The sequence below is a fragment of the Schistocerca americana genome, chromosome 6 (genome assembly GCF_021461395.2).
Source record: "Schistocerca americana isolate TAMUIC-IGC-003095 chromosome 6, iqSchAmer2.1, whole genome shotgun sequence".
NCBI lineage: Eukaryota > Metazoa > Arthropoda > Insecta > Orthoptera > Acrididae > Schistocerca > Schistocerca americana.
Window position 1 is genome coordinate 535,763,270 of NC_060124.1, and position 24,438 is coordinate 535,787,707.

Consider the following 24,438-nt stretch of genomic DNA (forward strand, 5'->3'; position numbering starts at 1 on the left):
GCTTGCACAGGATAGAGTATCATTGGGAGCTGCGTCGATCCAGTCCTTGGACTGAAGAGCACAAAGACAAAGCGATGCTCAGTTTTCAATTTTCTATCGATCCCCTTAATTTTGAGTCGACTGCACTTTATGAACTTTAGAGGCAGTTAAAAAAATGGAGGGAGGGGGTGGGTTTGAGCCAAAATATCTCAGGTACTCCCATTTTATGTTGTACGCAAGTGACTTACCGAATACGAGCCGAATCTATTGGTCGTGTCTGAGACCTTCCCCTTGTACGAGAGCAATTCGGAAAGTAAGGAACGATAGGTCGCGAAATGGAACCCACAGTAAAAATAAAAACTGTTTTATTTGCAACAGTTAGCTACAGCTTCCAGCTACTTTTCTCTATAGACGACGATCCGAATCAGACGTTTGTCGTAGCGTTGTATCAAAGCTCATTGTCTGTGCCAAAATATTGTCTTCATAGCCAGCGGTTCATGTGAGCAGAGATGAAACTCAGAGGGAGACAATTACGGGCTGTATTGTGGGTAATCAAACATTTCCAATTGAAAACGACGCAGTAGCATCTTCATTCCCCCTGCAGAATGCGGCGGAGAATTGTCCTGAACAAGAAACCGCACGCCAGTTATGTAATGTTGGCTGCATAGCTTCAGGCGAAATTTCTCACCAGACCCTCGCACTTGGCGGGAGACGCTATTGTTCTAGGCATCTTTGTGTGTTCCTTGTGTGCTCAGAACCAATAAGAACGACGTAACGCAATCGACGGGCATACTAGAGAAACTGCCCAACACACCTGTGCAAAACTCCATCGGATTTTCACAGTGGTTTCCATTTCGCGACCAGTCGTTCCTTACTTTCCGAATAACCCTCGTATATACGGCCAGACGACGTGTATGGTGTAGCGGTAATACACACATGCCTTCGTTGTGAATGAATCTATGTATGGGTGAAAACCGTATCAAAATCGCTACAGTAGTTCCTGACGTTAGCCTCCACATACACACACAAAAAAAAAAAATGTGGAGGTTGTAATGGTTCTCTATTTACGTGACCATTACGGCACTCCAACCCCAGTTCTCGATATCAGTAATATCGTACTACTTTTCTAAGAAGTAACAGACATATTTTTGTGACAATATTCACATTTTGTTATATTAATGTATAGGTACTCCGATGTATCGATATATTACAGTGATATGTTTCTTGTGTGTATTCATTTCTGTGAGACTGTCATAATCTTTGACCTACTTGTAACCGTTTTGGCGTGAACGAGCACAGAGCAGTCTTTGTTTCACTTTGCAGAAGTTAAGTTGTTATTTCGCGTTGTAAAAGAACAGTCAACTCTTGTGTTTGGTTAAAGCGGAAATTAAATATATGAAGATTGATACAAAAAGTTTTCTTGATGATGTGACAATTAAGAAGAAGTATATGTGAATTTACAAGAAGTTTAATAAAAATGTGGATGTGAAGACCAAGTCAAATATTACTTCTACCATACCATTTTTCCGATCTAGGATTGTCTGATCATCAAGAATTTCCTGAAAAACGCATTTGTTATGTCTTCAAGTATTGCTAAAATACAAATCTACATCTACATCCATACTCCGTAAGCCACCTGATGGTGTGTGGCGGAGGGTACCTCGAGTACCTTTATCGGTTCTCCCTTCTATTCCAGTCTCATATTGTTCGTGGAAAGAAGGATTGTCGGTATGCGTCTGTGTGGGCTCTACTCTCTCTGATTTTATTCTCATGGTCTCTTCGCGAGATATACGTAGGAGGGAGCAATATACTGCTTGACTCTTCGGTGAAGGTATGTTCTCGAAACTTCAACAAAAGCCCGTACCGAGCTGTTGAGCGTCTCTCCTGCAGAGCCTTCCACTGGAGTTTATCTATCATCTCCATAACGCTTTGGCGATTACTAAATGATCCTGTAACGAAGCTCGCTGCTCTCCGTTGGATCTTCTCTATCTCTTCTATCAACCCACACTGCTGAGCAGTATTCAAGCAGTGGGCGAACAAGCGTACTGTAACCTACTTCCTTTGTTTTCGGATTGCATTTCCTTAGGATTCTTCCAATGAATCTCAGTCTGGCATCTGCTTTACCGACGATCAACTTTATATGATCATTCCGTTTTAAATCACTGCTAATGGCTACTTCCAGATAATTTATGGAATTAACTGCTTCGAGTTGCTGACCTGCTATATTGTAGTTAAATTATAAGGGATCTATCTTTCTTTGTATTCGCAGCACATTACACTTGTCTGCATTGAGATTCAATTGCCATTCCCTGCACCAGGCGTCAATTCGCTGCAGATCCTCCTGCATTTCAGTACAATTTTCCATTGTTACAACTTCTCGATACACCACAGCATCATCCGCAAAAAGCCTCAGTGAACTTCCGATGTCATCCACAAGGTCATTTATGTATATTGTGAATAGCAACGGTCCTACGACACTCCCCTACGGCACACCTGAAATCACTCTTACTTCGGAAGACTTCTCTCCATTGAGAATGACATGTTGCGTTGTGTTATCTAGCAACTCTTCAATCCAATCACACAATTGGTGTGATGGTCCATATGCTCTTACTTTGTTCATTAAACGACTGTGGGGACCTGTATCGAACCCCTTGCGGAAGTCAAGAAACACCGTATCTACCTGAGAACCCGTGTCTATGGCCCTCTGAGTCTCGTGGACGAATAGCGCGAGCTGGGTTTTACACGATCGTCTTTTTCGAAACCCATGCTGATTCCTACAGAGTAGATTTCTAGTCTCCAGAAAAGTCATTATACTCGAACATAATACGTGTTCCAAAATTCTACAACTGATAGACGTTAGATATATAGGTCTATAGTTCTGCACATCTCTTCTGGACCTTCTAGCAGTCAAAGTGGAATCACCCTAGAATCAACAAGATGAGCCATAACAGCTTCGACGAAATCTACGTGGGAATCCATTCAAGATAAGTGCCAAAATTAATGACTTTTTTTACAGTCCATTCTGACGATACCATCTACAGTCAATAACTTTGTTGTTGCCCGATAAAGCGAACATATGCTGCATGAGCAACATTATTAATTTGATTTCTAACCTACTTTGCAAGTGGTGGTATTGCTAGAAGGTGTAGCATTGCGTGGGGTGAAGAAAGTTCCAATAAAACCTTCAGAAATATCGTAATCTCGGAAAAGCTTGCGCGTCCGATACGAGACGAGCTTCCTGCGACGCTCCTCAGTACCCTGTGGACCCACTGCTTGGCAAATCCCGAGGAGAAGCTAGGAGCGCAGCAGGCAGTTGCTGCACTAGGTCGCCCAGGTAGGAACAGGAATAGTACACAGAGAGACACCCAAGTTTGAGCAGCACTTGCGTACTTTATTTTGGGTTACACTATGTTATGTACAATCGGGAGTGGCGCCCGGCAGACGTGGAAGCGGCGGCTTCAGACGGACTCCTGGGCGCGCCGGTATTCGAAGACGCTGCCCCTCTCGAGGGCGGGCCGGCGGCAGCTCCTGGGGGCGGCGGCTGCGGCAGGGGCTGCGCCGTCGGGGGCGCCGTAGCCGCCTCCGCCCGGAGTCAGCAGCCGGAACACGTCCTGCAACACAACCGACACATGCTCAGCACAGACCTTTCTTTTTTTTTCTTTATTGTTACTTCAAACCCATCGCCCCATATCGGGGAGGAGGCGACGGGGGAGGGGGCTATCAGTAGTACAACATTCCGCTCTCCATCCTACGCTTTAAAATGTACACAAAGGTGAAAGAAATACGATTAACGTTTTCGTGGTTCATGGAACATGTAAGTCATAGCAAAGTAATATGCAGTTTTGAGCGCTGGGCCGTTTGTATTCCGTATCTGTTTAGGCTGTCATTTAACGTGATGCTTTTGGAACTTAGAGAAAAAATTACGGAACACGGGCTGTATACACAGGGTGGTCCAATGATCGTGACCGGGACAAATATCTCACGAAATAAGCATCCAACGAAAAAACTACAAAGAACGAAACTCGTGTAGCTTGAAGGGGGAAACCAGATGGCGCTATGGTTGGCCCGCTAGATGGCGCTGCCCTAGATCAAACGGATAAAATGGTTCAAATGGTTCTGAGCGCTATGGGACTTAACTTCTGAGGTCATCAGTCCCCTAGAACTTAGAACTACTTAAACCTAATTAATCTAAGGACAACACAAACATCCATGCCCGAGGCAGGATTCGAACCTGCGACCGTAGCGGTCGCGCAGTTCCAGACTGTAGCGCCTAGAGCCGCTCGGCCACCTCGGCCGGCTCAAACGGATATCAACTGCGTTTTTTTATATACGATCCCCCATTTTTTATTACACATTCGTGTAGTACGTAAAGAAATATGAATGTTTTACTTGGACCACTTTTTTCGCTTTGTGACAGATGGGGCTGTAATAGTCACAAACGTATAAGTAAGTGTCCGGACCGTTCCCCGAATAGTTACGTTATTTAAGGAAATAGGAAGCGTTAAGCCACATGTGAAACGTCAACCACGACCTGCAACAAATGGTGATGCTCAAGCAGGTGTTTTAGCTGCTGTCGCGGCTAATCCGCACATCAGTAGTACACAAATTGCGCGACAATCGGGAATCTCATAAACGTCGGTGTTGAGAATGCTACATCAACATCGATTGCACCCGTACCATATTTCTATGCACCATCAATTGCATGGCGACGACTTTGAACGTCGTGTACAGTTCTGCCACTGGGCACAAGAGAAATTACGGGACGATGACAGATTTTTTGCACGCGTTCTATTTGGCGACGAAGCGTCATTCACCAACAGCGGTAACGTAAACCGGCATAATATGCACTATTGGGCAACGGAAAATCCACGATGGCTGCGACAAGTGGAGCATCAGCGACCTTGGCGGGTTAATGTATGGTGCGGCATTATGGGAGGAAGGATAATTGGCCCCCATTTTATCGATGACAATCTAAATGGTGCAATGTATGCTGATTTCCTACATAATGTTCTACCGATGTTACTACAAGATGTTTCACTGCATGACAGAATGGCAATGTACTACCAACATGATGTATGTCCGGCACATAGCTCGCGTGCGGTTGAAGCGGTATTGAATAGCATATTTCATGACAGGTAGATTGGTCGTCGAAGCACCTTACCATGGCCCGCACGTTCACCGGACCTGACGTCCCCGGATTTCTTTCTGTGGGGAAAGTTGAAGGATATTTGCTATCGTGATCCACCGACAACGCCTGACAACATGCGTCAGCGGATTGTCAATGCATGTGCGAACATTAAGGAAGGCGAACTACTCGCTGTTGAGAGGAATGTCGTTACACGTACTGTCAAATGCATTGAGGTTGACGGACATCATTTTGAGCATTTATTGGATTCATGTGGTATTTACAGGTAATCACGTTGTAACAGCATGCGTTCTCAGAAACGATACGTTCACAAACGCACATGTATCACATTGGAACAACCGAAATAAAATGTTCAAACGTACCTAGGTTCTGTATTTTAATTTAGGAAACCTACCTGTTACCAACTGTTCGTCTAAAATTGTGAGTCATATGTTTGTGACTTTTACAGCGCCATCTATCACAAAGCGAAAAATGTGGTCCAACTAAAACATTCATATTTCTTTACGTACTACACGAATATGTAATTAAAAATGGGGGTTCCTATTTTAAAAAATGCAGTTGATACCGGTTTGACCTAAGGCAGCGTAATCTAGCGGGCCGACCATAGCGCCATCTGGTTTCCCCCTTCAAGCTAGACAACTTCCGTTCTTTGTAGTTTTTTTCGTTTGACGCTTATTTCGTGAGACATTTGGCCCGGTCACGATCAATGATCCACCCTGTATAGTAGATTGTGAATCATCAAATGCGCGGCGTGTTTTTGTAGTGCCACAGTGAATTCTCCGACGAAAATCAAGTCAGATCAGATCATAACCTTCTCCACTCAAAGAATTTCTGGAGTCAGTAACAGTGTTTACCACTATTGTTTTGGAAATTTATGGTCAGTTCCTATGGAACCAAACTGCTGAAGTCATCGGTCCCTGGGCTTACACACTACTTAATCTAACTTAAACTAACTTACCCTAAGGACAACACACACACACCCACACACACACACTCACACACACACACCCATGCCCGAGGGAGGATTCGAACCTCCGACGGGGAGAGCCGCGCGAACCGTGGCAAGGCGTCCTTGACCGCGCGGTTCCCAGCGCAGCGAACACTATTTTTAAACTCTTACTGGACTTGTTAGTGATTCTACTACTTTGTGCATCATTATACGTCCCAACAAACCACTTAGAAGAAATCATTGATATATGATACGACATTCTTCCATCTCGTTTTTGAAAACATGTCTATGGTATTTCAAGTTTTTCATTGACGTGAGCGTTTTGGTATATATTTGTTAGACTTTTTCTATATGTACCATACTGATAAAGTAGCACTGCAAACAGAAAGTAGAAAATGAGCTTAAACCATGAAAGGGCTAAAAGGTGAAAAAATTTGCAAGTTTTTAAAATCTATAAAAAATGGATTTTGTGATAGCATCTTATGATATTAACCTGTTGACATTATTTTTTAATATAAAACCAAAAATATATATTTAAAACACGTTGCAAAAACGGCGAATTTCTTTAAAAAGAAGCACTATACTTTCACTAAAACGTTAAAAGAGCTGCACAGGGGAGGAAATGTTTTTGGGGTCTTTTGGATAATATCTACGGAGATAAAGGTAGATATTGGGGCGGATAGTGGGAAAGGAAGGAGAAGTTTGGTATGTGAGCAGGATCTCAGTACCAAGAGGAGAATGCATGGGTAGCCATGGAGAGAGAAAGCTGTTCTCACACGGGACGAGGCAGCTAGTGTTGACGTGGATACGGATGGGACGTCCGACCCCACGAGAGAAGAGCGCTGCCTACACACGGGACGAGCTGCTTAACGTGATTTCCCCCTCTCCAGCGGCAGTTGTCGGATTTATTTGGCTCTCGAACCACACATTTTCTTTATGAAAATGGACGCAGGTAAAATAGCAGGTTAACTCCTTTACCGATTGTCGAAGAAGGGTGGAGAAAATCGCGAAGAAGATTCAGGACTCTTCGATGGCTTAAACAGCGAAATACTGATACAAGATCACTGCATAGTGCTCTTCAGCAAACTGTAGAAGTTACCCGTTAAGACAATTCAATTTTCTTCCCATTTGCGGTTTTAAATTGGACATGGTTAAGGTATAGTGTCTCATGTCAGTTAGGCCATGCATATTATTCATACTCTCGATGTTGCATTGAACGCTAAAATAACGTATTTTATCACATACATACGAGTATAAAGCTCGATATTCGTTTCGTAATTTCACTCGAATGGAAGAGGAGATAGTTTCGAAGCTGCTCACCATAATAGAAAACGATATTTACAGGGGTTATGTAAACAGGAGACAGTCCGTAAGGCCAGAGACAGGTATATACACTGCTACACCAAGAAGAAATGCAGATGATAAACGGGTATTCATTGGACAAATATATTATACTAGACATGTGATTACATTTTCACGCAATTTAGGTGCATAGATCCTGAGAAATCAGTACCCAGAACAACCACCTCTGGCCGTAATAACGGCCTTGATACGCCTGGGACTTGAGACAAACAGAGCTCGGATGGCGTGTACAGGTACAGCTGCCCATACAGCTTCAACACGATACCACAGTTCATCAAGAGTAGTGACTGGCGTATTGTGACGAGCCAGTTGCTCGGCCACCATTGACCAGACGTTTTCAATTGATGAGAGATCTGGAGAATGTGCTGGCCAGGGCAGCAGTCGAACATTTTCTGTATCCAGAAAGGCCCGTACAGGACCTGCAACATGCGGTCGTGCATTATCCTGCTGAAATGTAGGGTTTCGCAGGGATCGAATGAACGGTAGAGCCAATGCGAACAAGAGGTGACCGAGACGTGTAACCAATGGCACCCCATACCGTGACGCTGGGTGATACTCCAGTATGGCGATGACGAATACACGCTTCCAATGTGCGTTCACCGCGATGTCGCCAAACACGGATGCGACCATCATGATGCTGTAAACAGAATCGGGATTCATCCGAAAAAAATGACGTTTTTACATTCGTGCACCCAGGTTCGTCGCTGAGTACGTACACCGTCGCAGGCGCTCCTGTCTGTGATGTAGCGTCAAGGGTAACCGCAGCCATGGTCTCCGAGCTGATAGTCCATGCTGCTGCAAACGTCGTCGAACTGTTCGTGCAGATGGTTGTTGTCTTGCAAACGTCCCCATCTGTTGACTCTGGGATCGAGACGTGGCTGCACGATCCGTTACAGCCCTGCGGATAAGATGCCTGTCATCGTGACTGTTAGTGATACGAGGTCGTTGGGATCCAGCACGGCTTTACGTATTACCCTCCGGAAGCCACCGATTCCATATTCTGCTAACAGTCATTGGATCTCGACCAACGAGAGTAGCAATGCCGCGATACGATAAACCGCAATCGCGAGAGGCTACAATCCGACCTTTGATTAAAGTCGTAAACGTGATGATACGGAGTTCTTCTTACACGAGGCATCGCAACAACGTTTCACCAGGCAACGCCAGTCAACTGCTGTTTGTGTATGAGACATCGGTTGGAAACTTTCCTCATGTCAGCACGTTGTAGGTGTCGCCACCGGCGCCAACCTTGTGTGAATGGTCTGAAAAGCTAATCATTTGCATATCGCAGCAGCTTCTTCCTGTCCATTAAATTTCGCGTGAGTAGCACGCCCTCTTCGTGGTGTAGCAATTTTAATGGCTAGTTGTGTACATTGAAGAGCCGAAGAAACTGGTACACCTGCCTAATATCGTGTAGAGCCCTCGCGAGCACCCAGAAGTGCCGCAACAGGACGTGGCATGGACTCCACTAATGTTTGAAGTAGTGCTAGAGGAAATTGACACCATGAATCCTGCAGGGCTGTCCACAAATCCGTAAGAGAACTCTGGGGCGGAGACCTCTTCTGAACAGCACGTTGCAAGGTATCCCAGAATGCTCAATAATGTCTGCAGAATTTGGTGGCCAGAGGAAGTGTTTAAACTCAGACGATTGTTCCTCAAGCCACTCTGTAGCAATTCTGAACGTGTGGGATGCCGCATTGTCCCGCTGGAATTGCCGAAGTCCGTCGGCATGCACAATGAACATGAATGGATGCAGGTGGTCAGACAGGATGCTTATGTAAAAGCCACCAATCAGAGTCGTTATCTAGACGTATCAGAGGTGCCATATCACTCCAACTGCACACGCCACACACCATTACAGGGCCTCCACCAGCTTGAACAGTCACCTGCTGACATGCAGGGTCCGTGGATTCATGAGGTTGTCTCCGTACCCGTACACGTCCATCCGCTCGATACTATTTGAAACGAGACTCGTCCGACCAGGAAACATGTTTCCAGTCATCAACGATCCAATGTCAATGTTGATGTGCCCAGGTGAGCCGTAAAGCTTCGTGTCGTGCAGTCATCAAGGGTACACGAGTGGGCCTTCAGCTCCGAAAACTCATATCTATGATGTTTCATTGAACGGTTCACACGCTGACACTTGTTGATGGCCCAGCACTGGAATCTGCAGCAATCTGCAGAAGGGTTGCGCTTCTCTCACGTTGAACGTTTCTCTTCAGTCGTCCTTGCTCCGGTTCTTGCAGGATCTTTTTCCGGCCGCAGCGAGTCGGAGATTTGATGTTATACCAGATTGTTGATATTGATGGTATACTCGTGAAATGGTCCTATGGGAAAATCCTCACTTCATTGCTACCTCGGAGATGCTGTGTCCCGTAGCTCGTGCGCCGATTATGGCACCCCGTTGAAATTCACCTAAATCTTCATAACCTGCCATCGTAGCAGCTGTAACCGATCTAACAACCGCGCCAGACACTTGTCTTATATAGGCGTTGCTGGCCGCAGCGCCACGTTCTGCCTGTTTATACAGGGTGTTTCAAAAATGACCGGTATATTTGAAACGGCAATAAAAACTAAACGAGCAGCGATAGAAATACACCGTTTGTTGCAATATGCTTGGGACAACAGTACATTTTCAGGCGGACAAACTTTCGAAATTACAGTATTTAGAATTTTCAACAACAGATGGCGCTGCAAGTGATGTGAACGATATAGAAGACAATGCAGTCTGTGGGTGCGCCATTCTGTACGTCGTCTTTCTGCTGTAAGCGTGTGCTGTTCACAACGTGCAAGTGTGCTGTAGACAACATGGTTTATTCCTTAGAACAGAGGATTTTTCTGGTGTTGGAATTCCACCGCCTAGAACACAGTGTTGTTGCAACAAGACAAAGTTTTCAACGGAGATTTAATGTAACCAAAGGACCGAAAAGCGATACAATAAAGGATCTGTTTGAAAAATTTCAACGGACTGGGAACGTGACGAATGAACGTGCTGGAAAGGTAGGGCGACTGCGTACGGCAACCACAGAGGGCAACGCACAGCTAGTGCAGCAGGTGATCCAACAGCGGCCTCGGGTTTCCGTTCGCCGTGTTGCAGCTGCGGTCCAAATGACGCCAACGTCCACGTATCGCCTCATGCACCAGAGTCTACACCTCTATCCATACAAAATTCAAATGCGGCAACCCCTCAGCGCCGCTACCATTGCTGCACGAGAGACATTCGCTAACGATATAGTGCACAGGATTGATGACGGCGATATGCATGTGGGCAGCATTTGGTTTACTGACGAAGCTTATTTTTACCTGGACGACTTCGTCAATAAACAGAACTGGCGCATATGGGGAACCGAAAAGCCCCATGTTGCAGTCCCATCGTCCCTGCATCCTCAAAAAGTACTGGTCTGGGCCGCCATTTCTTCCAAAGGAATCATTGACCCATTTTTCAGATCCGAAACGATTACTGCATCACGCTATCTGGACATTCTTCGTGAATTTGTGGCGGTACAAACTGCTTTAGACGACACTGCGAACACCTCGTGGTTTATGCAAGATGGTGCCCGGCCACATCGCACGGCCGACGTCTTTAATTTCCTGAATGAATATTTCGATGATCGTGTGATTGCTTTGGGCTATCCGAAACATACAGGAGGCGGCGTGGATTGGCATCCCTATTCGCCAGACATGAACCCCTGTGACTTCTTTCTGTGGGGACACTTGAAAGACCAGGTGTACCGCCAGAATCCAGAAACAATTGAACAGCTGAAGCAGTACATCTCATCTGCATGTGAAGCCATTCCTCCAGACACGTTGTCAAAGGTTTCGGGTAATTTCATTCAGAGACTACGCCATATTATTGCTACGCATGGTGGATATGTGGAAAATATCGTACTATAGAGTTTCCCAGACCGCAGCGCCATCTGTTGTTGAAAATTGTAACTACTGTAATTTCGAAAGTTTGTCCGCCTGAAAATGTACTGTTGTCCCAAGCATATTGCAACAAACGGTGTATTTCTATCGCTGCTCGTTTAGTTTTTATTGCCGTTTCAAATATACCGGTCATTTTTGAAACACCCTGTATATCTCTGTATTTGAATACGCATGCCTATACCAATTTCTTTGGCGCTTCCGTGCGTATAAATACCTAGGTGTTACAGTCACGAACAAACTTAAATTGGAACCATCGCACAGAAAACTGCGTGGAGAAGGCGAAGTAAAGAGTGCGTTTTACTGGCAGAAGTCGTAGACGGCGTAACAACTCTACTAGACTGCCTACAGTACGCCTGTTCATCCTCTTCTGAAATATTGTTAGGATCTTTACAAGACAGGATTGACAGAGGCCATCGAAAAAGTTCAAAGAGCAGTCTCGCGTGTCGTCGCTACTGGGGACACAGTGCGGTGGCGAGACATAACTCGAGCTTCCCGCCGCAAGACCGGCTAGGAGGCTGATCCTCCGGTGGGCCCAGAGATTACGCCGCGGAGTCGGCCCACCACCGCAGCCGGCATCGACACTCGCCGCATCCTACGCGGCGCGCGCCTGTTGTTTTGTTTTACGAGCCACACAGGCGGGGTATTCCCCGCGCCACATCTCACACGCCAGACCGTAAAGAACGGCGGCGACACGGAAGAGGCGTGAAAGTAATAGCGAGGAACCCCGCCGCATCCCTCACCGCGCCTTTTCCGAAGAGTAGAGTACGCCGGCGGGCGATCGTATTTCGCTTTCCATTCCCTCTCGGCGTATGCCTCTTTATGCCCCGGCTGCGGCACTGCGAGGCCCTAATTCCGCCTCTCGACTTTGACTGCGCGGAAGCCCCTCCGACACTATTTCATCCCCCCCCCCCACCTCTACCCCTCCCCCGACCCTCCCTACTGCCCGCAGTTCTTTGTTTCGCAGTTCCTTCGCGCGAGGCTGTTCGCCGTTCGGCAGCAAATAGACGCAGTGCGGGAAGCACAGGAAAGGAAAGGATCTGCGGAGAACGCGGACAAGCCTTTGGCAGACCGGCACTGGTTCTTGTGCGTCGGTGAGGGCAGAACAAGCCATGCATACATATGGCGTCCCGGTGCGCATTACGTATGCGACCCCTTTCGGCTTGTTCGCGCAGAGTCGGGGTCGCTGCCAGGCCGAGAGATTCCGCTTGCCGCCCCGCGCTGGCGCTCGGTTTATCGGATTATTAACACAAGTTTGGAATTTTCGGCGCTCTGGCGAAGCAACTTCGCTGGCGCTTCTGTTATCCAACAGGGTATCGCGTACACTTGACGCCAGAAATGTACCCTGGCATTCAGCGAGAAAACATTATGTTTGCAACAGAAAGTAATTACTCACTTAAGCGCCACAGAAACTGGTACAGGCATGCGTGTTCAAATACAGAGATATGTAAAGAGGCAGAATGTGGCGCTGCGGTCGGCGAAGTCTATACACGATAACAAGGGTCTGGCGCAGTTGTTAGATGAGTTACTGCTGCTACAATGGCAGGTTATCAAGATTTCAGTGAATTAGAACGTGGTGTCATAGTCGGCGCACGAGCGATTGCACACAACATCTACGAGGTAGCGATGAAGTGGAGATTTTCCCGTACAACCATTTCACGAGTGTACCGTGAATATCAGGAGCGCAGTAGACTCGTTGCGGCCAGAAAAATGTCCTGCAAGAATGGAACCAACGACGACTAAATAGAATCGTTCAACGTGACAGAAGTGCAACCCTTCCGCAAACTGCTGCAAATTTTAATGCTGGGCTATGAACAAGTGTCAGCGTGCGAACCATTCAGCGAAACATCATCGATATGGGCCGACTCTCGTACCCTTGATGACTGCACGACGCAAAGCTTTACGCCTCGCCTGGGCCCATGAACAGCTCCGATGACTGGAAACATGGTGCCTGGTCGGACGAGTCTCGTTTGAAACTGTATCGAGCGGATGAATGTGTACGGCTATGGAGACTACCTCTGTCTGATCAACTGCATCCATTCATGCCCACTGTGCATTCAGACGCACCTGGACAATTCCAGCAGGACAATGAGACACCCCAAACGTCCTGAATTGCTACAGAATGGCGCCAGGAACACTCTTCTGAGTCTGAACACTTCCGCTGGCCACGAAACTCCCTAGACATGAACATATTGAGGATATCATGGATGCCTTGCAACGTGCTATTCAGAAGAGACCTCCGCCCCCTCGTACTCTCACGGATTTATGGACAGCCCTACAGGATTCATGGTGTCAATCCCTTCCAGCACTATTTCAGATACTAGTCGAGTCCATGCCATGTTGTGTTCCGGCACTTCTGCACACTCGCGGGGGCCGTATACTATATTAGGCAGGTGTACCAGTTTCTTTGGCTCTAGAGAACAAACTAATCATACAAATGTGTTGAAAAACCCATCTACAGTAACCAGCTAGTCGAAAACGATGCAGTTATCTACCCAAACGGAAGTACTGTCTGCGCAAACATCCAGTCAGATGTTGATAAGATTTCAAAGTGGTGCAAAGATTGCAAGTTTGCTTTAAACGTACAGATATGTAAGATTGTGCACTTCACAAAGCGAGAAAAATCAGCTGGTACAAATACCCGGGTATGACAAATCAGAGGGATATGAAATGGAACAATCCCATAGGCCTAGTCGTACAGAAGATGGACAAAAATGTGGAAACACTGCGAGAAATGCATTCTTGAATATAAATCCAGATGATATCCAAGCCTGCAGGTTGCGTCCTCGTATTTGATTAACGATCGGTAATTGCGAAAGTCCTCAATACTTCTCAAGTGTCAGTCGTGGTCACACCAGGGTGCTGTGTGATCGTTGAGTGCACCATGTCGGAGCTACGCCACCGGCCTTGCCGCGGCGGTAACACCAGGTCTCCTCAGCTCAGCGAAGTTAAGCGCTGTCGGGCTTGGCTGTCACTCAGATGGGTGACAGTCTCGACCTGCCAAGCGCCGTTGGCAAGCAGGGTGCACTCACTCAGCCCTTGTGATGCCAATTAAGGAGCTGCTTGACTGAGAAGCAGAGATTCCGGTCTCGTAAAATGACAACGGCTGGGAGAGCGGTGTGCTCACAACATGCCCCTCCATATCCTCATCCAGTGACGCGCATTGCCTGAGAACGACGCGGCAGTCATCAGCACCATTGGGCCTTCCGCGGCCTTTTAGGACGGATTTTAGTTACACTACTGGCCATTAAAATTGCTACACCACGAAGATGACGTGCTACCTGACGCGAAATTTAACGCACAGGAAGAAGGTGCTGCGATACGCAAATGATTAGCTTTTCAGACCATTCACACAAGGTTGGCGCCGGTGGCGACACCTACAACGTGCTGACATGAGGAAAGTTTCCAACCGATTTCTCATACACAAACAGCAGTTGACCGGCGTTGCCTGGTGAAACGCTGTTGTGATGCCTCGTGTAAGGAGCAGAAATGCGTACCATCACGTTTCCGACTTTCATAAAGGTCGGATTGTAGCCTCTCGTGATTGCGGTTTATCGTATCGCGACATTGCTGCTCGCATTCGTCGAGATCCAATGACTGTTAGCAGAATATGGAATCGGTGGGTTCAGGAGGGTAATACGGAACGCCGTGCTGGATCCCAACGGCCTCGTATCACTAGCAGTCGAGATGACAGGCATCTTGTCCGCATGGCTGTAACGTGCAGCCACATCTCGATCCCTGAGTCAACAGATGGGGACGTTTGCAAGTCCAGTGCAGGGTGAAATGATCATTCTGAAATACTGTTGCTGATTGACTTCATTGGCATCTACACCCACATCTTCAAACATACTTTGCGAACTACTACAAAGTGCATGGCAGAGGGCACGAACAGTTCGACGACGTTTACAGCAGCATGGACTATCAGCTCGGAGACCATGGCTGCGGTTACCCTTGACGCTACATCACAGACAGGAACGCCTGCGATGGTGTACTCAAAGACGAACCTGGGTGCACGAATGGCAAAACGTCGTTTTTTCGGATGAATCCAGGTTCTGTTTACAGCATCATGATGGTCGCATCCGTGTTTGGCGACATCGCGGTGAACGCACATTGGAAGCGTGTCTTCGTCATCGCCATACTGGCGTATCACCCGGCGTGACGGTATGGGGTGCCATTGGTTACACGTCTCGGTCACCTCTTGTTCGCATTGACGGCACTTTGAACAGTGGACGTTACATTTCAGACGTGTTACGACCCGTCGGTCTACCCTTCATTCGATCCCTGCGAAACCCTACATTTCAGCAGGATAATGTCCGCCCCCGGTAGCTGAGTGGTCAGCGCGACAGAATGTCAATCCTAAGGGCCCGGGTTCGATTCCCGGCTGGGTCGGAGATTTTCTCCGCTCAGGGACTGGGTGTTGTGTTGTCCTAATCTTCATGATTTCATCCCCATCGACGCACAAGTTGCCGAAGTGGCGTCAAATCGGAAGACTTGCACCAGGCTAACGGTCTACCCGACGGGAGGCCCTCGTCACACGACACAAGACAAGCAGGATAATGCACGACCGCATGTTGCAGGTCCTGTACGGGCCTTTCTGCATACAGAAAATGTTCGACTGCTGCCCTGGCCAGCACATTCTCCAGATCTCTCACCAACTGAAAACTTCTGGACAATGGTGGCCGAGCAACTGGCTCGTCACAATACGCCAGTCACTACTCTTGATGAACTGTGGTATCTTGTTGAAGCTGCATGGGCAGCTGTACCTGTACACGCCATCCAAGCTCTGTTTGACTCAATGCCCAGGCCTATCAAGGCCGTTATTACGGCCAGAGGTGGTTGTTCTGGGTACTGATTTCTCAGGATCTGTGCACCCAAATTGCGTGAAAATGTATCACATGTCAGTTCTAGTATAATATATTTGTCCAATGAATACCCGTTTATCGTCTGCATTTCTTCCTGGTGTAGCAATTTTAATGGCCAGTAGTGTAGTTATGTCGAAACTAAGCAAATCGTTGGTGCCTGAATGGTGAGTGCTTCGTCCGTAACTAAGGGAGCCGAAGTGTGTCGTGTTTGAAGATGCAACATGTAGGAGATTTATACCGCATACACGGAAAGTGGAAAAGCATCATCCGCTAAGTCACATCGCGGACGAAAATGTGTGTTGAGTGATCGTGGCAGACGGTCATCGAAGAGGATTATGACGAAAAATACGAGGGCAACGGCTGCAAAAGTCACTGCAGAACTGAATATCGCGCTCATGGACCATGTCAGCAGCAAAGCAACACAGACGGAGCTTCACAAGCTGGAAATTGCAGAGCCAGCTGGAATTCCAAATACACTGACGAGTGATGGAAATGCTCGTCCAAGGAAAACGTGATGCCGAAGCCATTAAACCTCGACTATGGAGCAACGGAAGAAAGTCATGTACTCGGATTAGTGTTGTTTCACACTGTTTCCAACTTCTAGCCGGGTTTACGTCCTAAGAGTGACGATTTGGGTAGCTGTATCGTGGTACTCCATGTGCCCCAAAAGCTCGCGCTACTGCCAACTATTATGTCACTATTTTGGTTGATCAGGTCATACCTAGGGCTCTGTTTACATAGCGTGCAACGTCCAGGGGTGATTTTTTGAGCACAATGATGGATTGTCATAACTCTGTTGACCGCCACAGAGCCTCTGTGGTCTACTTTGGAGACAAATGAGCGTGATCATCATCATCACCATCACCATCACCATCATTACCCGAAGTTGCCAATATTTTGCAGGAAGAATGGAGTAATATTTGCTTGAAAACCACGCAGGACCTGTATTTATCCATTCTGAGGCGAGTGAAAGCTGTTTTGAATACCAATGGGATTCCTAGATTGTTTTAGGCGTGGTAATACATTGTGTTTTAGCTGTTTCCATCTTGTTGTCCACCCCCTTTAGGTATGTGAGACTTTGATTCATTACCAGGATACTGTGAAAATGCTTTCGGTCTAAGTGGGATCCATAACAAATAGGAATAACAGCAGATATTGAATGTATACCATGAAGGCTAGCACACAAACTGTCAGTGATTTGTTTAACTCTCACAAGAGCATCATGGAAATGTTGAAAAATCTGAACTAGCAGACTCTTGAAGGTAGATGCAAATTATGCTGCAAAAGCCTGCTTACAAAATTTCAAGAACAAGTATTCAGTGAAGAATCTAGAGGTATCTTTCATTCGCCCATATATCACTCCCATTGGGGACCCAGAACATTAAATTACACTAGATACAGCATACACAGATGCATTTAAGCACTCCACACTCCATCTGTGACTGGACCTGGAAATGTGGCTCCAAGCAAAGTACCCTCTGCCATGCACTTTGTAGTAGTTCGCAAAGTATGTTTGAAGATGTAGGTGTAGATGCCAATGAAGTCAATCAGCAACAGTATTTCAGAATGATCATTTCACCCTGCACTGGACTGTGTGGCACTCTGAAACTTTCTACAAGATTAAAAATCTGTGCTGGACTGAGACTCTAACCTGAACTTTGCCTTTTGTGGATAAACCTCTGACTGACTGACCTGTCCAGGCTATCCGTGTCCAAATAGATCGGTCAGCGGGGTTTCGAGTCCAAGTCACAGCCAGCTGCAGAGTTTTAATCTGCCGGAATGTTTCAAATTGGCCTGTGGTCCTATGAGAAAATGAAGATTCATTCTGGAAACAAATCAGTAGGATGTAGATAAGCCATTTCTCCGCAAATATCTTTTCTTCCAGGAACACTGTTCAGGATGGTATGCTAGAATACTTCTGCCAAAGTTGGAAAGTAGGACAGGGAACAGGGGTCACGGATCATGCTTGGATAGCTCAGTCACCAAGAACACTGCCAATAAAATGCAAGGTTCCAGGTTTGAGTCCTGGTACAATAAACAGTTTTAATCTCCATCTGCATCTGCATCTCTTCTCTCCAAATCACTGGAGTGCACCGCAGAGAGAGCCTTTCATTGCATCAAGTATTAAGACTTCTTTTCATTCCACACTTGCATGGGATCAATTGATTACAGGCCTAAGAGCAGATTATATTTATTCCAATATTGTCTTTGTAATCCCTATGGGAGCAATGCTTAGGTCGCTACAGATTATTCCTAGATTCTCCAAGTAATACTCGTTCTTGAAACACTTAAATTGGCTTTCATCAGATAGTTGATATTGTTGTTTATTAGAGCTACCCACAGGCATTAATACTACTGTAGCACCATCTATTATCAAGCATCTGCCAATTCACATTTTACACCTTCTCTGTGACATATCCCAGGTGTAAAACTTATCTGTGACCATCTGAATTGCCCTTCTTTGTACAGCTTCCATCTCCCAATTAGCCCTGCTTGGTATACGTCTCATTCACTTGAACCATATGCTAGGATTGGTTGCATTAGAGTTTTGTAAGCAATTTCCTTTGTAGACCTATTGCATTTTGCCAGTATTCTAACAATGAATCGAAGTTGCCATCTGCTTTACTCTTGACTGAGCAAATTTGGCCATTCCATTTTATATCCTTACATATTTTTTACACACAGTATTTGTATAAGCTGCCCGATTCCAATTGTGACTCATTGGTATCACTGCCTTTGGATACTATGATTTTTGTTTTCTTGAAATGCATGTATTGACTGAGCAAATTTGGCCATTCCATTTTATATCCTTACATATTTTTTACACACAGTATTTGTATAAGCTGCCCGATTCCAATTGTGACTCATTGGTTGAGCAAATTTGGCCATTCCATTTTATATCCTTACATATTTTTTTTACACACAGTATTTGTATAAGCTGCCCGATTCCAATTGTGACTCATTGGTATCACTGCCTTTGGATACTATGATTTTTGTTTTCTTGAAATGCATGTATTAAGTTTGAAAGCCAGTTGCAAACATCTGCAATGCTTCAAAATCTTATCAAGACCTAATTTAATATTGGTACAGCTTTCTTCAAATGTAACTTCATTATACAGTAACCGCATCACCTGCAGAAAGTCTCAGGATACTATGAGGGCAAATCAGTCTTTGCCCAACCTCCCCCCCCCCCCTTTTCAGCCAAATTACTGCCCTAAATCCAAAGTCAACAAATCCAGCCCCAGCAGTGGACCTTTCCTGGACAAGCCTGGCCTTACCTGCCGACAGCTCCAAGACACACCATTGCTGTCAGTAATTGAAGATCATGGCTGTACTTCACATGTCCACAGCACACGAGCAACAAAGTACAGTTAATTTTCTATGGAGCTAATGACCAACACCCAAAGAAATCCACAGGCCAATGTATCCAATGCATGGAGAAAAATGTCTCACTTTGCAAAATTTGGATGGTGGTGGTGGTGGTGGTGGTGGTGGTATGATTTCACAAAAGGCCATGAACCATGAAGACTTGCATAAAAATAGCATTCCAGGACGCCACATTCATCACTGACTGGTGACAACAATTCCCATGTGGATGCAAGGGTGAAAGTGGATCTGTGTGTGCATATCAAGGATATTTCCCTGAGCTCAGTATTTTATATGGGAATGTTTACAATAGTGTTCACAGGTCCTTAGGTTACAGGAAGGTCTCATGTCAGAGAGAGAGAGAGAGAGAGAGAGAGAGAGAGAGAGAGAGTGTGTGTGTGTGTGTGTGTGTGTGTGTGTGTAAGCAACTGGATGACATGATGAAAGGCAAGTGGATGATTGCGAGGGGGTGATAGTTTCCTGGACCACACTGTTACTAGTAAAATACTGCATTTCACACTGGAGTCAAAGCAGCAGAGCACGGTGCAGAAACAGGTTGGTTCACCTGTTACAAAAAAATTCTGTTCAGTGGCATCTGTTAGGAAAGTTATGTTAAATCTTCTGGGATTGCCACGGTCCTTCTTGGTGGACTTGATGCCACTAAGTTCAACTATTGATGCCAACTGTTATTGATCCACACTGTCATGCCTGTGGGCTGCCGTCAGGAATAAGCTCCCGAGGGATCTTTGATGTGGAGAACATAGTTATCCTCCAGGACAATGCAAAGCCACATATACCACTCAGAACCACCGCCAAGTTCCGGTCATTTCACTGGAAGAGTTTGGGCCCAACCACCACTCAGTCATGAACTCGTCCCCAGTGATTTCCATGTTTTCAGTCTGTTGAAGAAGTTCCTGGTAGGACAGTGATTCAAGTGCAGCAATGAAACCAAGATAGCAGTCGAACAGTGGTTCCACAGTCAGCCGAATGAATTCTACTACAGGGACATATCAAATTTAGCACTGTGATGGGACAAATGTTTGAATTGGCGTGTGAACAAGTGGAAAAGTAGTGTAAGGTATGTATCTGAACTGTATGTATTTGAAATTATCTGTATGTACCTGTATTAAGAAATTGGGGCAAAGACTTTCTGATTCAACCTCATATTAATATTGTCTACCAGGTGATTAATACACAACATGAGCAACAAGGACCTCACCATACTTCCATGATGCATGACTGAAGTTACATCTACTTTGTCAGAGACTCTTCATCCAAGATAATATCCTGCTCTCCTCTCTACCACAAAACTCTCAACCCAACCACAAATTTTGTTTGATATCCCATATAATCATATTGTTATTTTAATTAAAGGTGTGCTACTGAGTCTAATGTTTTCTGCTAGTCAAGAAACACTGCAGGTATGTGATTACCTCGTTCCACCACTTTCAGGATGTCATTTGAGATAGTGCGAGTTGGGTTTTCTATGCCTGATCCTTTCAGAATCATGCTGAGCTACCTGTAGGGTATCATTCTGTTTGAGATACCTCGATATGTTTCAGTTCAGAATATGTCCAAAGATTCTACAACAGTTGTATATCAATGATACTGGATGGAAGTTTTGTGAATCACTTTTGCTGATTTACTTGTAGAAGAGTGTTATCTGTGCTAACTTAAAAATACTGGGTAAAATTTTTTGTTTGAGGGATCTACAGCATATTAATGTTAAAAAGGGTAAGCAGGAGATACGTTGCTAACTCAGCCCGAAATTCTATATACAGTCTGATAGGAATTCCATGAGGCCCTTGGGCTTTGTCCAGTTTTACACAAGAATGCAATGGGGGCAGTATCTCTGGATTTTCCTTTGCGAAGGAACATTTAAAGGCAGACGACACAGTTTAACAGTCAACACTCACATATTATTTGTTGGTTAGTTCAGTTTTGACATTTGTGTCATTCTCAACAGCTAGTGCCTGCATCAGTAAGTAGTGTGATCTTTTATCTCCTCAGGTCTCCTGCTGGAAGACTAAACATCTAATAGGAGACTTGAGGGGATAACTGATCTTATTATGTATGGACCACACTACAAGGAATATGATAATCTCCATTGAAGAATATCATGTGCCACTGTTTCTCTATATTGCACATTTTCCAGACTGTCGCACACTAAACGTTGCACACTATACGCAATTTATTGACTGCCCACTTGTTCATCATTATCCTCTGGAAATTAAAGCTAATGCTTTGCAAGTAACAAGTAAACTGCACAGGCGGAAATTCCTGAGAAGCATATCAAGGTAGCTCTTCATCCCTGTGAAGAGGTTATGGACTCTGTTTGCAACATACAGACACTTCACATAGCACAGACTTTTTAGGATTACAGATCTTGTACAGCCTTGTAATCATACCTCTTTGAATGTTGACATATACTAAATCTGTAGTATAAAATTCAGTTTAGTCACATACGCAGGTGCTGCAATTTACAAATATTAGAGCATATTTGAAATTAAAATCCAATAATAATAAAAAGTTACATTATGAGTATAATTGGATTCTAAAACTATTAGTCCTGGTACTTCAATATATACTGTAGTCACTCACACCCCTTTTCACACAGAGTGAACAAATGGCAGAAACCAAGCGAGGTTGCACAGTGGCTAGCACACACAAAATTCAGAAAATGCTGAGGAAGCAAAGGCTGTTGCACTCTCAGTTCAAGAGAGAATGCACAAATGATGACAGACAAAACTTAGTAGAGATTTGTGCATCTGTGAAAAGATCTCTGCACGAAGCGTTCAACAACTATCACCATCATACCTTAGCAAAAGGTCTGGCTGATGAGAACTCAAGAAAATTCTGGTCCTACGTAAAATCGCTAAGCAGGTCTAAGGCTTCCATCCAGTCACTCACTGACCAGTCTGGTGTGGCAATTGAAGACAGAAAAAAACAAGCTGAAGTTTTAAATTCCAAGTTTAAGAAATGTTCATGCAGGTAGATTGACAAACATATCATTCGACCATTACACAGAGTGCTGCAGGAATGACATAGTAATAAGCATCCTCGGCACAGAGAAACAACTGGAAGATTAGAAAACAAGTAAGTCGCCAGGCCCCATTGGAATCTCAGTTTGGTTTTGCAAAGAGTACTCCATCGTACTGGCCCCTTACATAGCTTGTTTATTGTGAATCTCCCACCCAGCGCAAAGACCCAAGTGACTGGAAAAAAAAACATAGATGACTCCAGTATACAAGAAGGGTAGAAGAACGGACCATCAAAATTACAGACCAATATTCTTAACATTGGTTTGCTGCAGGATTCTAGAACATATTCTGAGTTCAAATGTAATAAATTTCCTAGGAACTGAAAAGCTTGTGTCCAGTACAATTTTAGAAAGCATCATTCATGTGAAACTCAGCCTGCGCCTTCCTCATATGATACACTATGAACTACGGATGGAGGGCAACAGGCAGATTCCATATTTCTGTGACTATGTTGCAGCTGGTGATATTTCTAAGATTTCCGAAAAGCATTTGACACAGTACCCCACTGCAGTCTGTTAATGAAGATAAGAGCAGATGAAATAGGTTCCCAGATATACAATTGGCTCAAAGGCTTCTTAAGTAATAGAACCCAGTGTGTTATCCTCTACTGCGGGTGTTCATTAGACACAAGGCTATCATAAGGAGTGCCCCAAGGAAGTGTGATCGAACCACTATTATTTTCTATACACATAAATGATCTGACAGATAAGGTGGGTAGCAATCTGCTGTTGTTTGTCGACAATTCTGTGGTGTACAGGAAGGTGCCAAAGACAAGTGACTGTATAAACATACAAGATGAAAGACAAAATTTCTAGTTGGTGTGATGAATAATAGCTGCCTCTAAATCTAGAAAAATGTAAGTTAATGTAGATGAGTAGGAAAAACCAACTCTTAATGTTTGGATACAACATTAATAGTGTCCTGCTTGATGCTGTCATGTCATTTAAATATTTCCACATAATGTGGAACGAGCATGTGAGAATTGTGGTATGGAAATCAAATGGTCAACTTTGGTTTACTGGGCTAATTTTAGGAAATTATGGTTCACCTGGAAGGGAGACCACATCTAGGACACTAGTGCAACCTATCCTGGAGTGCTGTTAAGGTGTCTGGGATCTGCACCAGGTAACAATAAAGGAAGACATTTAAGCCATTCAAACATGGACTGCTAGATGTTACTGGTATGTTCAAACAAAATGCAGGTGTTACAGTATTGCTTCAGGAATCCAAACGAGAATATCTGGAGGGAAGAATCATTCTTTGTGAGGAACATTATTGAGCAAATTTTGAGAACTGGCATTTGAAGCTGACTGCAGAATGATCCTACTGCCACCAACATATATTTCATGTAATGACCATGAAGATAAGATATGAGAAATAAGGGCTCATAATACGGATGAATATCGACAGTCGTTTCTCCCTCATGCTACCTGTGAGTGTAACAGGAAGGGAAACAATAGGTAATGGTGCAGGGTACCCTCTGTTATGCACTGTATGGTGGCTTGTGGAGTAGTACAAATGTAGAAGTAGATGTATATGTAGAATTGCTTTTGGGAGAATGATGTTGAAGTGCGGCTGGTCCCGGCGGAGGTTCGAGTCCTCCCTCAGGCATGGGTGTGTGTGTTTGTCCTTAGGATAATTTAGGTTAAGTAGTGTATCAGCTTAGGGACTGATGACCTTAGCAGTTAAGTCCCATAAGATTTCACACACATTTGAACATTTTTTTGATGTTGAAGTCTATGTCCAGTCATCCCAGTTTAGTTTTTCTGTGATTTCCCTAAATTGCTGCAAACAAATGCAGAGAAGGTT

The 24,438-nt window shown here is 45.0% G+C and overlaps 1 protein-coding gene across 2 annotated transcripts in view; it reads right to left on the reverse strand.

Annotated features, from left to right (window-relative positions):
- Positions 1–3,349: 3,349 nt before the first annotated feature.
- The window catches only part of LOC124619376 (5-oxoprolinase), a 204,989-nt gene continuing 183,900 nt past the window's right edge, over positions 3,350–24,438 (reverse strand). For both annotated transcript variants that reach the window (XM_047145702.1, XM_047145701.1), the window contains exon 20: positions 3,350–3,590. In XM_047145702.1, coding sequence (XP_047001658.1) covers positions 3,438–3,590 — 153 coding nt within the window. In that variant the 3' untranslated portion in view covers positions 3,350–3,437. The remainder of the gene's footprint in view (positions 3,591–24,438) is intronic.